Source organism: Clytia hemisphaerica, unplaced genomic scaffold (assembly GCF_902728285.1).
Source record: "Clytia hemisphaerica strain Z4C2 unplaced genomic scaffold, Clytia hemisphaerica genome assembly, whole genome shotgun sequence".
NCBI lineage: Eukaryota > Metazoa > Cnidaria > Hydrozoa > Leptothecata > Clytiidae > Clytia > Clytia hemisphaerica.
In genome coordinates, this window is record NW_027103644.1 from 469483 (window position 1) to 485100 (window position 15618).

The 15618-nt window shown below is 36.2% G+C and overlaps 1 protein-coding gene across 1 annotated transcript; it reads left to right on the top strand.

The window, feature by feature from the left end:
- The first annotated feature begins 58 nt into the window (after positions 1–58).
- Positions 59–13591, top strand: LOC136802888 (armadillo-like helical domain-containing protein 3). Its single transcript, XM_067059647.1, has 26 exons — positions 59–195; positions 289–345; positions 480–545; positions 676–756; positions 1067–1174; positions 1481–1526; positions 1763–1809; positions 1934–2008; positions 2525–2611; positions 3374–3430; positions 3520–3563; positions 3654–3720; positions 7290–7336; positions 7622–7706; positions 8073–8136; positions 8854–8961; positions 9207–9265; positions 9390–9455; positions 10232–10298; positions 10387–10447; positions 10591–10762; positions 10961–11087; positions 11298–11376; positions 12668–12746; positions 12909–13025; positions 13364–13591. Exons 1-26 carry the CDS (start codon positions 124–126, stop codon positions 13454–13456), a joined length of 2031 nt encoding a protein of 676 aa, XP_066915748.1. The 5' UTR covers positions 59–123; the 3' UTR covers positions 13457–13591.
- The last annotated feature ends 2027 nt before the right edge of the window (positions 13592–15618 follow it).

Consider the following 15618-nt stretch of genomic DNA (forward strand, 5'->3'; position numbering starts at 1 on the left):
CAGTTGAAAAGTCAATTAATATTGTTCTAACTTTTCACGTTCATTTTCTATTTCTTACAGAAGAAAAGCTAAAAAATGACACCAATATGATCAGAATACAAATAGAATAATTATGTGGAAGAAATGAGTACAAAATCACCTGTAAAAAAGAACTTCAAAGAAAAAATCATCATTCTTTACGATGCCATCTTCAACGTAAGTCACCCTCTCTTCCTTATCTCTTCTCCATTTTCTTATGATCCTTTTTGCATTTTTCTAAATTCTTCATCTTTTGCTTTTCTCATCCAGGGAGATGATATCGCAGCAAGTTACCCCGATCTTTGGAATGAAATCTTTCTTCTGAAGGTAAATTCTCGTGACGGCAAAACTCCGCCTTTTTATACAATGCACACGAATCGAACGAATTTTGAAGATTATGGATATGTCTTTGTCCATGGTTTAGGTAACTTAGATCATATATCTGTAACTTTTTTCGATAGGTGAATGTGACCTACCTTGAGCAACTGATTGCTGGTAAAAGTGGAGATGCACTTGTCAAGATAAAGGTATTCTTCTCTTCTTTGTATTGACGTAATTGTGGTGGAGAGTTCTTTCGGTGAATAAAGAATCCAACAAACATACACCCACCATCTTCTGTTTGGACAATCACTAGCTTCTTCCCGTTCCTCTTCATAGAACAACGTTAACGAGTTCACCTCAAGATGTTGCACAGCTCTCAAAGAAGAACATCAAATCAAAATACTCAACGCATTACAGGTCTGCATTTTTTAACTACTTTTTCCAATTTATTTTTCACCCCTTTTTACATGAGAATTAAACTTCTATTAGAATGATGGATGGATTGAATTCGTCTGTTTTATTTATCATTTGAAACTGATCACACATATTCTCACATGCACATACACACATATTTGACAAATAGGTAAAAAATGGTAACATTCTTCCAAGCAGCCCCGCCTCCTGTTTTGCAAAATGGTGAGCGATTCGTCTTTTGTCAGGTCAGTGCTCTCCTATGATGGATTTGAGAATGGAAGATTACTTATGACCACTATCATCTATTTTTCAGACTTTGTGCGCTGTTATGCAGAGTCTGTTCAAGAAGAAATTCAATAATTTCGGTTATGACGTCATTGACATTTTGATTGGCTTTGACAGCGCGAATGACGTTATGCAGGTTCAATTTCTTTGGATAGTTTTCCAACTTGCTAATTGAGCTACATAGGAATACAACTGAATTTAAAGTTCAGAGTGCTAAATACTGTAATTGGCAGAGCGATATCATACTTTGAAATCATCGGAGAAATATTTTTATATCATACATACAGACATGTTTAAATTATTTGTTGTCTTGTTCCATTCCACTACCAATAAAAGCATATTGAATGTTTATTTCCATTCCTGCTCACAATCAACTGATCTTGTCCAATGACAGATTCTGATATTTTTGTATTCACACACTTGGTTTCTTCTTTCGTTTCAGAGATTGTTGGAATCACTAGGAAATGTCCTTCAAAGCGATTCGTCAGGTAGAAACCATCCCGCAACTTCTCGAACATGCTCGATTAAGATTGATTGTTTAGGTTGTTTTGGTCGGAAAAAGTTTTTATCCTATAAACAGAGCCAACACTGCAACATACAGTGTGATTTTCAGCTTTTGTGGGACAATTCTTTTTAATTATTTTTCGCCGATTGGGTTTTGAGTAAGGGTCTGCGGTCAACAAGTGTCGACAAATAAACATTTTTCACTCTCCCTTTCTTTCAGTAAGTCTGAAGAATTTGGTGTTGAAATTACTTCTGATCATGGCCACGGTAAGATAATGTTGTTGCATCCTTTTTAAAGCCAACTGATCTCCATGTAAACTCTCTCTCACACACACACTCTTTTAATTAATGGTCAGTATAAAGAATAAGTCTTCTTCCCGTTCGTTTCCAGGCGACAGATAATGTCAGTTCGAATACGTTGTTGGAATACTTCATACTGAACAGCGTCTTCGATACACTCACACAGGTAATATTGAGATTTAAACTCCATTCCATCTCGCGTTGTGACAGAACATGAAAGAAGCAAACTCATTGATTACCATGTTAACCCTTTTCGTGCCGATGTCGGCATATGCTGACATGAGCATTTTTTATTTCCTTGCCATTGTCGGCATATGCCGACATGTGAAATTTCCAATTCTTTGCCGCAAAATTTAACACTTCTACAAAGATTTTGTATTAGATGGTTTGAAATGAAAAAAATGAATAGTTAAAAACTTTTCTATGTTGAAAAATAACTATTCTACAATGTTCAACTCAAAATTATAGTCCTTGGCTGATACTTCATATATTATTCAGAAAATGAAGTTAAAATCGTTACCTTATGCCGACATTGGCAAATAGGTCGAGGGTGTAAAAAAATAGGCCGGCAAATAGGTCGAGGGTGTAAAAAAATGCCACGGCAGTTAAAGGGTTAAAAGGTGGGATTCTTACAAAATGAAACCCCAAATAAAAAGGGAATCTTTTCTTTCTCTGTTCACAGATATTGGCAGATCCTTCATCACGTGGGGAGCATGGACACGAGGCTATCCTTCTTTTGTGCATTCTTATTAATTATCGCAAAAATGAAGTAAGGCTTAAACTTCTGCTATTACCACTTTCAATTACTTCAGCTTCGATTATTGGACCTACCTAAGGTAGTCCTTTAAATTAACCCTTGTCCGTTCGTTCGTTCGTCCGTTCGTTCGTTCGTCCGTTCGTTCGTCTGTTGCCAGCTTTTCTCGGGATCGGCTCATTAGTTTTTTCTAATTTTTTGCACAATGATGCGAAATGGCAATGCCCAAAATGTGACGGAGCCCGATTTTCGAAAAAAAAAAATTTTCCGGCGGAAAGTGCCTGAAATGTGCCGGAAATCGCCGTTTTTCTAGATTTTCATTGGACTTTTTCCTCATAATTGGTTGTTTTTTCATTCAAAAACATTATTAATAGCAACGCCCACCATCAAGCATGTTTCAATTTTCAATAAAATTGATTTTACTCTCCTTCCCTCTTCCCCCATCAACAATCAATGATAAAATTTAAATTTTTATGCATTTTCGCAAAACGGTATATCGTCTGACTGATTGTTTTAATTTTTCTCCTTATTGCCTTATTATCTAGCTTTCATCATCAGGTAGGTCCATTCAGCATGTTGCTTGTTTCTTACTTATGTCATTGTAAGCACTACTTCATACGTACTTCATGTCTCTATACCTAATGTTAAGCAAATAAAGAGAGAAATCAAGGGTAATAGGAGAATTCCGTGTATAAGGAGTAGCGTCCTTCGCTACCTTTGAGTAACTGTCTACTGAAAGGAAGCCTTCCAATTTGTAACGGTTTTCCATTTTTTCAGATTCAAAACCCTTATTTGTTGAAGATGTCGATCTTAGATGACGAGTTGGCTCTCAATGTAAGTAGCATTCTACTTTGTAAGAAATGAACATCCTTTGTAAGAGTAGAGCTCGTTTTTTGAACCTCACCTTTTTCTTTATTTCTCAGGGGCTTGGATTGATCATTTCTGAAATTCTTTCAACATGTAACAGGTAATTAACTTGTGCTTTTAACTTGCTGCGTGGCTCAGTCAACGACATTCACTATTTCTTATAATGACAAATGAATTATTTTTCTTACAGGAAGTTTGCACTGAGACGGAAGAAAGAAGAACCTTCAGGAAGTCTGTTAACCAGCATCACTAGCTTTGTAAGATTCACTTAACAATGCTTCAAATGATTTTACCTGTTCTAAGGGAGACTAAGCGGAGACGATTCAAAAGGAAGTTCTAATTTCATTTCTTTTTTACACAAAGTATCTGCAAAATGATACAAATCATAACTTCAACTTTGACGAGCCTGATTCTCTTCGAAAGTTTTTCTTTGCACGTAGCTCCGTGTGTTCTTCTCTTTCTTGAAGAGAACAATGAAAAGCTTCTTTCCATAACAAAGCAAAACATAAATGTTCGTATTCAAGGAGGTTGAAACGAATATGATAGCAGAAGGTAGGAAGGGATTCTCTTTCCCACTGAACCGCAGAACGATAAACATGACTACAAAGGACATGCTTGAAGCGAAAGAAGCACACAATAAAGAAATAGACTCATTGAAAACGTCCGGCAAATTTCGTCCCCTATATGCTATAATGAAGGTTGCAAATTTCAAAAGCCCTGCAAAGCCAAGCTGCAAGGTTTTGTGCGAGGTGGTGTTACAATAAACATAAATGTGGATATTTTCGACATCCCTTGTACGAATAATGTCAGGTGCTTGTTTGTTCAAACCAATAAGAATCAAAGCTCCACTCGACATCACAATCAATGAAATGACAAACCACTGTTGAATGATTGTGTTTCTTTTGTTGTTGGAAGTCAATCTCCGAGTGGATTCAAAAGCTCTCAACAATTTGTGAGATTTCGTCAACACACACGCTATGAATATCGTGTAAAGAATGCCCACAAATGTTGCATCGAGATAGCAATTTGGTTGAGTAGGTGTCGTCAAACTTCCCAAAAGAAGCACAATATTCATAAACAGTGAGGTAGACAGGTGTAAAATGGTTAAGTGGAAGTCGCAGCATTTGACGATTGGTGTGCTACGAAAGACGATGATTATCGCCAGTGCTAGTATACTTATTGTTGAACCGGTGAAAGCCAATGATAGCCCTGTATAGTAAAGTGTACCTTTGGCCTGAAAAACCTCTTTATAAGGATCCAAACATTTTGTGTTGTTGGCATTAGAATGATGATACTCAGAACAACTGACACATTTAACAATTCCTTTGTTTGGCTTGACAAAGTCCCTCTCACACTTCTCACAAGTAAATCCGTATTCGAAATTCCATGTTTTGAAGCTTCCCAACAGTTCTCCTCGAGCTTGTTGCCAACCAGGAGGGCAGAGGAAAGCTTGACACGAAGTTTCTTTAATGCCCATATAATGCAGATGGTCGAAGGTGTCATCAAACAATTTACCATTGTGCTGGTTCAAGTAGTGGAGCCATTCCTTGTGCGGGTATCGCTGAAGATAGAGTTCAGTCATGAAAACTAATGGCCCTCTGACACTGCTACTCATTGTATGCAAATGTACGTTTCCCTTTGATAAGAGCATTTCCATTCGTGAGAAGACTTCACGAAAGATAGCGAATGCTTGTTCTGCTAGCCTCCCTCTGGAAACAAAGTTGCTTTTGAAGATTTGCTCGACGGCTTTGTATTCTTTTCTGTGTTCAAGAAGAAGTTTTCTGATTTTCGATTTGGAAGAAAAAATGATAGTGTCCTCGTTTGTGACTTGGCTCGGGTGGTCTTCCAAATCATGCAAAAACCAAATGAAGTTTGTATAAAAATGTATATTTGTGGCACGGACGAATTTGATCTGGTCCTCGGGCGTACCAAAAAGCACCAACACATTTTTAGACATATCTGCGTGTAAGATATCAACGACTCGCGTCAAATCGGTGGTGTTGTAAATATCGACCACCTGTCGGAAATAACACAAGTCAGGATGTTCCCGACGGATGCTCGCAATGATACGTTTTTGCATTTCCGAATAAAACTCTTTGAAAAAAGCATTTTCGTTTGTTAACATGAACAAACCGATGCGCTTCCACTCTAAGATTCGGATGATTTGAGATAGAAAGAGAGACTCGATTTGATAGGGATCGATCAAACTGTTGTATTGTTTATTAATCCAGGATCCATCACCCAAGTTGTTGTTGTGGTTCAGCGAAAGAATAACGAATTTTTGTATGCTGAACAAATTTGCAAACAGCATTTCCATTCGGGCGTCTAGATACACAAAAAATATGGGGAAAGCTTCTAGGTCTTTCTTAATAAAGTTGTCCTCCAGTAAAATTGTTGCAGATATGTTGACAAGTTGTTGATAGCTGTCGCAGACGTCAAAACTGAGATATTTGATACCTCCGAATGCTTTTGAGTAATTTCTTTGAAAAATTTTAAACGTATGGTTGATAACTTGATCGTACAAGACAGCTCGTTTTTGCAAACCTGTGTTATTTGAGCGTTTGCTACATTTTGAGTATATACCAATGATGGACTTCGGTGAAGCCAACACGTCCTTGAAGAAACAAAAAAGGGTCAACACCGCAAAAATCCTTCTCATTTCGTGGAACGGTAAAATCGTTAGAGATTCCTTAGTGAACGAGAGAGTTGAAACATTTGTCCAATAAGACTAAAAGTCGCACTAAACATCGTATATAAATTTCTAATCAATCAATGGAACTGTTAAAACATGAGATTCAATCAAATGAAAAGATGGACGGATTAAACGTGAAATGGATTAATTAAAAGTAAAAATAATTAAATCCAAAATAAAAATTGATTAATTTTCACAAATTCTCCCTAGTTTTTCTTGTTTTCAAAACATGTTTGGAGAAAACAATGGGATAATCCCCGCTGGTAAGATCGGTCTCTTCTCCACATGACAAAGCGGTATCAAGTTTTTTCGATTTCAGTGCCCTTGACCGAGACCTGTTGTATATTTTTGGAAAGCTCTCAAAAAATTAAGATTAGAGATATATTGCAAGTATAGGTGATTTCTGTATCTAACTCGAGATGTTAACCCTTGATAACCGTGTTTTTCAGCCAGAAACAGCTGTTCTGTCCAGTTTTTGCGCTTTTTGAAGCTCAATATCTCGAGTTAGGTACTGAAATCACCTATACTTGGGATGTATATCTCTAATCCTAATTTTTTGAGAGCTTTCCAAAAATATACAACAGGTCTCCGTTTTCTCAAGCTAAAGTTTTCATTAATTTTTAACCCTTTGATTTTTGCCTGAGACCGTCATATTTGTCCGAAAATCACACCAAAGTGTCCGGAAAAAAATTGGAAACATCGTAATTTCAATTCCCCTACCCCTTAGCTTTCCAAAAATGTATTACAAGTGCTTTGACCAAAACAATCGAGCGATTTTACAAAATGCCCTCTACTAAAAGTAGTATAATAATACCGATTGTTTTTGGTGATAAAAGAGAATATAAATAAAAACAACTCCAGAAAAACTTATCACGATTCCCATTTGATTTAAACGACTATCCTGAAAAATAATGTCGGATGTTGGCAACTTTTAGGCTTCAACTGACAAGTCAGGGCCGCCACTAAGGAACATGTATTTTTTGAATTTGATATGAAACACAAACACATGATTTACCCTCAAGATAATTTGTCACAGAGTTTTGATTGATACCCATTGACAAATTATCCTCCAGCTTTGAAACCTTTTCTACAGCTCATTATGTGATGCAATGAAGGAAAAAAATTCCCTTTCAGGTTGGCAGTATGTTTGTATCAACGGAATCAACTGGTGTTTCTTTGAGGTAACACCCTTTTATTCAAGACTTTTGAGTTGAGTTTTAGCTTGTGAACCGTTTTGGAGGGATATGGGTTTTTCCCTGAACTGTTTCATCAAGTGTATAATGAACCCAAAAACGCGTTTCTGGATAGAATACCGATTACAAAAGACCCCGTCGCTTGTTAAGAGTTAAGAGTTAAGAATGATGTAAGTGATGTGAACTGAAGTGTGGACACCGTTCCGACTCGTCAACTGTTGTGAAGAATAACTCGTTTATTTTTATTTACTTTGTTTATTTTGTCTTGTTTAGTTCGGAGAATGATGGTATTTTGTTGGCTTTGTACGAAGCCGTGTTGACCAATCGAAATTTCTTCACCGTTCTTGGACATATTATGGTAAGTTCCTCTTCTTCGTGTGAAGTATTACTTGCTGTGGGTTGTATCATTTCTTTAGGTTACTTACTTCATCAGCCCTGTAAAGCGATGATGCTGTTACTTGAAAGCTCAATGTAATTACAGGGTGTATGTTATAGCAATCTTCGCGTGGGCAAAATATCATTTACCTTGGGGTTTCGGAAGAAATCCTGATTTTAAAATTTCGCGAAAATGGCCAAAATCCGTGAAAATCACAAAAAATGAATCCACACGAAAACGAATCCACTAAGGTCCCAACCAAAAGAAAAGCTTAATCAGCAAAATCAAATCATTCTCACTCAAAGCTTAATCATCTTTGTCACAATGTTCGATTCTTTTCTTACACAGAGTCGTGACAAAGATGTATCGGAGAATACAGTGTCTTCACACGTCATTGAACGCACTGCACCAGGTATTACGTGTTTTGCTTTCAAAAACCCCTTTTTTAATTTGTAGTATCACGTATAAGGACAAGAATGATTTTAATTTATATTTTTATGAGAAAGAAATTACTGGGATAAAAAAGGCGAAATTAAGGTTGTGATAGGAAGCGGTCAATATTTCAGAATTTGAAAAAGAATAAAAATATATTAAATTATTCAATCTTAATTTTTTGGAATCAGCTCACAAGAGAACGCCATTTTGGTGTATGATACATAGGGGTTTCTACTGTGGAGAGTACCACGGTACTATAGTATTCATGATATGCACCACTGCAATGACTTCACGAAATTATGCAACTTTTCTGTTTTTGTTCCACCCAATACGTCACTTTTTCTATTGTTTAAGTGACGTATTGGGTGGAAATTTTTTAAAGTTCTCAGAAGACTCTCCAGTGGTGCATATCATGAATTCATAAAATGCACCATTTTAATGTCTTTGTAATGTCTTCTGACATTACATCACGGACCCAGCAGCTGGTTGGTAGTAAGTGACGTAAAATCAGTCAATAGGTCACTTATAACCAATTTGCGGTTGAGTCCGTGGAAGACACTGCAATGGTGCATATCATGAATAGGCTTAAAAGCCTTTCTGTTGTATGGAATCGTTTTATCATTTGCGAGTTGTGAGTTGAAACAGAGAGTTGTAACTGATATGTTTTACCTGAAACTTTTGCATTCATTTTCAGTTCCATCGAACAGTACACTTGAAGAGGAGACGATGGACGAAACACAATCGGGAAATTTGATGGCCACCTTCCTCCGCTTCTCTTCTATATCCATCCAAGACTCCAAAAGTTGGTCTTTCTCTGCCAATGTTTAAAGAAGGGAGCCTTAAAGTAGATTGTTATAAGAATCCTTGTTTTGCATAAAAAAAATTAACCAAAGTTGAGATTGAGGATTTTGTGTCAAGATTTTTCAGAAGGGATAAACCTTTGGGAAGTTATTGTTTCTTGCCAATTTTCGTTGTCTTCTACACTCTTCTAGTCAGATTAATACAAGATACCAATTTCTATAGAACGAATAATTTTTCTCTTTTTAGCGGAGAATGGCGCAGACACTTCCAGACTTTGTTTCACCATTCTTAATTGTATTGTTGAGGTATTAAAAAATTATTTTGAAGGACATCTATAGCAATTATTAAGGATGATATAATTAAGATGAGATGTATTTGCGTTGACAGACTCAAATAATTCTTCATTCCATCCTTTCATTTCTTCCACAGGACCATTATGCGAATGCTTTTCTCCACGATGCAAACATGACTTTCACTGTACCTATTTATAAAATGGTAATCAAATATTACTCATGCTCTCTATCTTACCACGATGCAAACATGACTTTCACTGTACCTATTTATAAAATGGTAATCAAATATTACTCACGCTCTCTATCTTACCACGATGCAAACATGACTTTCACAGTACCTATATATAAAATGGTAATAAAATATTACTCTTGCTCTCTATCTTACCACGATGCAAACATGACTTTCACAGTACCTATATATAAAATGGTAATAAAATATTACTCTTGCTCTCTATCTTACCACGATGCAAACATGACTTTCACTGTACCTATTTATAAAATGGTAATCAAATATTACTCTTGCTCTCTATCTTACCACGATGCAAACATGACTTTCACAGTACCTATTTATAAAATGGTAATAAAATATTACTCTTGCTCTCTATCTTACCACGATGCAAACATGACTTTCACAGTACCTATTTATAAAATGGTAATCAAATATTACTCTTGCTCTCTATCTTACCACGATGCAAACATGACTTTCACTGTACCTATTTATAAAATGGTAATCAAATATTACTCTTGCTCTCTATCTTACCACGAGCGAACTTGAGAAAAATTTTAATCATTCAAGAAAATACCCTTCAAAAAAAGTAGTTTGAAAAATAACTCGACGTAGGTTTGACTTCTTCCTTAAATGCTTGTCACAAACTACATCGCAGAAGTCAGGAAAAATAAACTGAGACCATTATTTAATTTTTGCTAAGTAGCTCCCCTCCGAACTCAACTATATTCCAAATTTTTTCCAATTAATAGAATTTATACCACCGGAAAGTTGGCTTGGAAATTCCGAACTCGAAACCCTTAGCATGCGTGTTACTTGGTAAGGAAACTGTTTCTTTCAACGAACGCTCTTCAAATATTCGTGTTATAAGACCGTTTGAACTTTGTTGTTTGTTTTTTTCCATCAGATTTGATGGTGGAGTTCATTGTGACACACATGATGAAGATGTTCCCAATCGCTCTTTACAGGTACCCATTCCTTCATTCTTTAAATCACGTTTTTTTTAACGTTATTCCAGTCATTTAATACCTTTCACCAACACCTCCGTATTTAACGCGCCATATCTCAGTCCTCACCAGCCTTCATTCAACATATTTTTCTTCACTTGCAGACGTTGCATCGGGATCATTCACAGATGTTTATGTTACCAAAAGCGTTGTCGAATTCGTCTTCAATACTCCTGGAAACATTTGTGGACGGCTCTCATGAACCTTCTCAAGTTCGTCAACACTAACGAATCTTATCTCATCCCTAAATATAATATCTTTGAACTTGCTGTACAGGTAGGTCCCTTTCACTTTCTTATTTGGTAAGTGTTACCATGGAAAACAATCTCCGATTTATCTTAGATTACTTCACCACTTCACTTTATACTTTATATACTTTTACTAAAATGTAACGAAAACTTTTAGTGTATCCGTTGTCATTCTCTACTCCTCCACCTCCTCCCTTTCAAAATGACATTTCTTTCTTTGTTGTAGATTGTAAATATCTTGAACTTATTTATCACTTACGGAGACACGTTTTTACCCAGCCCTGGCTCTTATGATGAACTATATTATGAAATCATTCGTGTTCACCAAATCTTTGACAACTTATACACGCTGGGTAAGAAATAAACACTTGTCAGACCTCTTAAGATCTTTTTGTCGTTTTTTTTCTTTTACCAACTTCTAATGCTCCTTATGCTAATTTTATTTAGTTGACTGAAACAAGGAGTAATTTTTGCATTTTCGAATGTTTTTACAGCCTTAAAATCTATCCCAAGTGGAACGGTGAAAAAGAATGCGGCTATTATTATTATTTTTTTTATTACAGCCTTACGATACATCTCAAGTGATGTTAGCGAATTGAAAAGTTCGGCGACCAAACTATCAAGTTGTCTGGTCAATGTCCGGTAAGGGATTTGATATTTCTTTTTAAATGATTTGAGTATTGCTTGATGTTTAACAAACTATCAATTAAGGCGTAAGACTTATTGTTTCTATCCAAGTTATGAGTTAGATTTTAATTGATAAGCGCCACACTATTCGCGTTGCTTGCTCCGCTAACCGAGACTACTTTGCTCTTTAAAAGATTTCTTGCTGGGCCAGATAAATTTAATAATGAAGGTGAAAACTGAAAATCTAATTTTATTCATTTTTGCCGTTTCGGTGTCTTCTTTGCACCATAATCACAAGTATGGTAAAAAAAATTTAAATCGAATTTCAATTTACAACATTCTAAAAAATTCACAAAATTAGAAAATACTACCAGGTATTAAATTTCACAAAGGAACGCATACATAAAAGAGCTCAAGGGGGGAGGAAGAGACGTACTCATTCAAATCCGGTTCGAGCCCCCTTATAATTAGTGTTTCTTTTATATAAAGCTCTTCATCGATCCGATGATTACTACTATATAAAACTTTCATATTATCTATGGAAAAATCATGATTTTCAGTCATTATGTGAGTTGTAATCGCGGAGGGTTTTTCGGTGTTGCAATGTTCTTTACATCTAGTGGCGACATGCCTTTTGGTCTTGCCCACGTAAGCGTAGCTTCATGATTTTAGCATCTAGAAAAGGAAAACTCTCATCAGTCGGTGACTCTTCCTCTTTCGTGAACATAATGTTCGTGTGTTTCCCGTTCAAATAATTAAAGAAAGGCAGTAGGTGAGACTGGTTGTTGAATGTAAGAGACTATCATCTACGTAACGTCGGTAGTACTTGGGAGGTGTTACGTCTTGAGGACAATTTTTGAAAGCATTTTCCTCAAAACTGCGCATAAAGATGCTAGCTAATACTGGAGTCAGGGGTGACCCCATGGCGTCTCCATCAATTTGGTCGTAAATGTTTCCATTGAAAATAAAATTAGTAAATTTAGTTAGTTTAGCTATTAGTAGACTTTGCTCTTGTCACGTTCCATAATAGCCATCGCAGATCCCAGTTCTTACGCCATAAAACTGAAAGCTGAGTGGACAAACTAGTTTCTGCCGTCGATCCTCTTTGATTTAAACTGATACTGGATTATTCGTGACAAATTTTATACTAATACACTAAAAATTTACACTAAAAACTAATATCTAACGACTGACGTTTTTTTTGCCAGCAGTCTGACTATTTATTGTTGTTTTTGGACCTAACACAAGTGGTAAATGGGGTTAACAACGGTTTTTCACTCATTGATGATATTCTTGTTCTTTTCAGTGCAATTATTCACCATTTCACACCGAAAATTGACGCATGGTCAACAGAGAACGGAAAAACCTCTTTAAGTGAGGATGAAGTAAGCGTTTAAATGTTTAAATCTCTAATCTTTGAGCTCTTTTTAAACTCTCGAATTTTTAAACTTTAGAAGAGTTAAAAGCAGAAATGTTGTTAATTTACTCGACCATTCCTTTGAAAGAAACGATCATATTGATCGATAGATATTGCATTTTGTTCTTAGGTTCTTGAGGTGATCCGTGGTAATTACGAAACACTGACGTTGAAATTAATGGAAGGGTTGGACTCCTACTCCAAATATTCTGAACATCCCACAGAAACACCTTTCTTCTCACAATTGGTATGTCTAGTCCTCTATTATTTTTTCACATGGAATTATTATCCAATTGCTCAAATATATAGAGGTGTCTAAAAAGTCCCCAAAAACTAAGCTCTGGTTTAGACGGCCCATTTTTTCCCTGTTTTTTCTAATTGTGAATCGAAGTGGGCAGAAAGTTGGCTAAAATCAATTCGTTACCCTCTTTTGACGCCAATGCAATCACTTCTTTCAATCCTTTTCGAACGAAGGTTTTAATTACCAACATTTTGGCCACTTTTTGCATACTTAAATATTGAATTAGGCTGAGTGGGGAGTCGACCGTTTACTAGAGCTAATAGAAGATACTTCTGCGTTCTTAGATACGAAAGATAATTCAACGCATTCGGGATTGCATCAACATAAAAGATCTTCAACAATTATCCGTACTCAAAGAATTCTCTACCATCTCGTGACAAATTATAGGGGAGTGAATTACACGCAGAGAGGGTATTAATTTTTTTAGTTCTAGAAAAATAGATTGTACTTAGGTTTTTCTTTTTATAGCTTTTATTTTGATAATTAATAATCATTAGTACGTACACACAAAACATCTATATCCTTTTTTACGATGGACCTGAAGGGTCATGTTTTCAACTAAAGACAATGTTTTCACCTAGAAAAAAGCTTGGTTGAAAGCTCTCTAATTTAAAAAAAGTCAGTTGAAAACTCTCAAAAACTGTGGTGAAAACTCTCTATATTAAAAATAAGTCAATTGAAAACTCTCAAAACAACATGGTGAAAACCCTCTAAAAAACCAGTTGAAAACTCTCAAAAAAAATCAAGGCAAGCGTGCAGGGACGTTATGATTGCAGGGGAGGCTAGCCATGCTCCTTCCCTTTGCAATTGCTGGCCATCCTGGATGGTACTGTCTGAAATGATATGCAAAACTTCAGATATCGCTCTTGTCGTGTGTCTTTGTACGTCTGTTACGTTCGAAATACTCATTACAATCAATTACCGGCAATTGGAAAGGGTGATAGGTGTATCGCTAGCCTCCCCGCAATCACAACGTCTCTGTACGCTTGGGTTCCAAATAAACGGGGGGTTGGAAAATTTTAATAAACGGGGGGAGGGGGGCCTAATTGCCGGGGGGTTTGAAATTGTAACGAAAACCCAAAAATAGGGTAAATATAGGCTATTTCGAGCAGAATAAGGAACCTTCTCTTTGAAAGTTGAAAAAAAAAATAAAAAATTAATAAACGGGGGGGGGGGGTTCTAATAAGGTCCAGGGGGGGGTTGGAAAACTTTCGAAAAATTAGCAAGCGGGGGGGACCCGTTTATTTGGAAACTAAAAGTACGTTTGGGTTAATTTTGTTTGAAAGTTTTCAACAGACTTTTTATTGAGCAAAACCTTTGAGCAAGGAATTATAAGAGACACTGGATAAATGACTCGTAAAACGGTGGAGAGCGACCATTGTATTTTCTTTGTTTCAGAAAACAATTGATGTTCTAGCTATGTCCGCAAAGGACAACCGTCATGGCGGCTCAAATGTATCTGATTTTGAAAAATGTTTATCAATCTCATTTTAAAAAAGTTCTCTAGCGTTTTCTTTTCGTACTTTTGCAGGGAAAAAACTTTGAAAGTAAGGCTAGAATACCAAGCCGGATACATTTCTCTAATGTGAGAAAAACATCATTAGACCAGGGGGGGGCAAGCAGTTAGTACACGACACCCATGACACTTAGTACCGTGGAGGGTCCATTTTTCAAATTTTCAAAATGCAGTTAGTACACCAGTGTACTAACTGCCAAAAGGGGTGGTGTATAAAGAATTTTGGAAGAAAAAAGGTGTATTAACTGTTTTCAAAACGAGAATTTTAAACTAGATTTCTCAGATTTTTACTGTTATCAGTTTATGAGAGGTTTATGGTTCCATCTTTTTTATGTATCTTCTTTCTAGGACAGTCAGGAATACCTTTTAACAGCTTGACACATGACATTACAATTCTAGGAACTCTTAGAACTCTTAGAAATATTCAAAATAAAACATTCGAATTTGAAAATTTCGAACTTTCGAACGTTTTCTGTTTTGTTTTGGTAATCTGATCATCCGATCCATAATCGGGAAAAATAGAAAATTATCTAAAGATGGTGGATAAGTTGCTGAACAAACATGCTGTGTTTTCTGTCTAAACTAGCCGTATTGTATAAGGGTTGCGAAGCGATCCAGACTCCACCTCAATTCGCAAGTTGCTAGCAAAATAAAGAGATACTCTAAAAATCCCTCTAATAAAGCCGCTATAGAGACAGGGTCGTAGAGCCTTTATGCCCCAAACACACCACATAATCCACGGCGGCATAACACCCGCCGCGCATCGCTCTTTTTTTTCCTTCTAGTTACCATTCTAGTGTAAATGGTGCCTTAATAAAATCGAACGATATTCGTCGAACGATCGAACATTTTTATTCGAATCACGAATCGTCTGTCGAAATCAACAAAACATATATAAAAATAAAACAAGACAAAAATGTACAAAGATGGCTTGTTGGTTCTTGGGCAGTTTTGATTTATTTTTTTTCGACAAATTTGATTACCTCCGTAAGTTTCGTTCACTTAAAGAGCACTCTTCCCGCC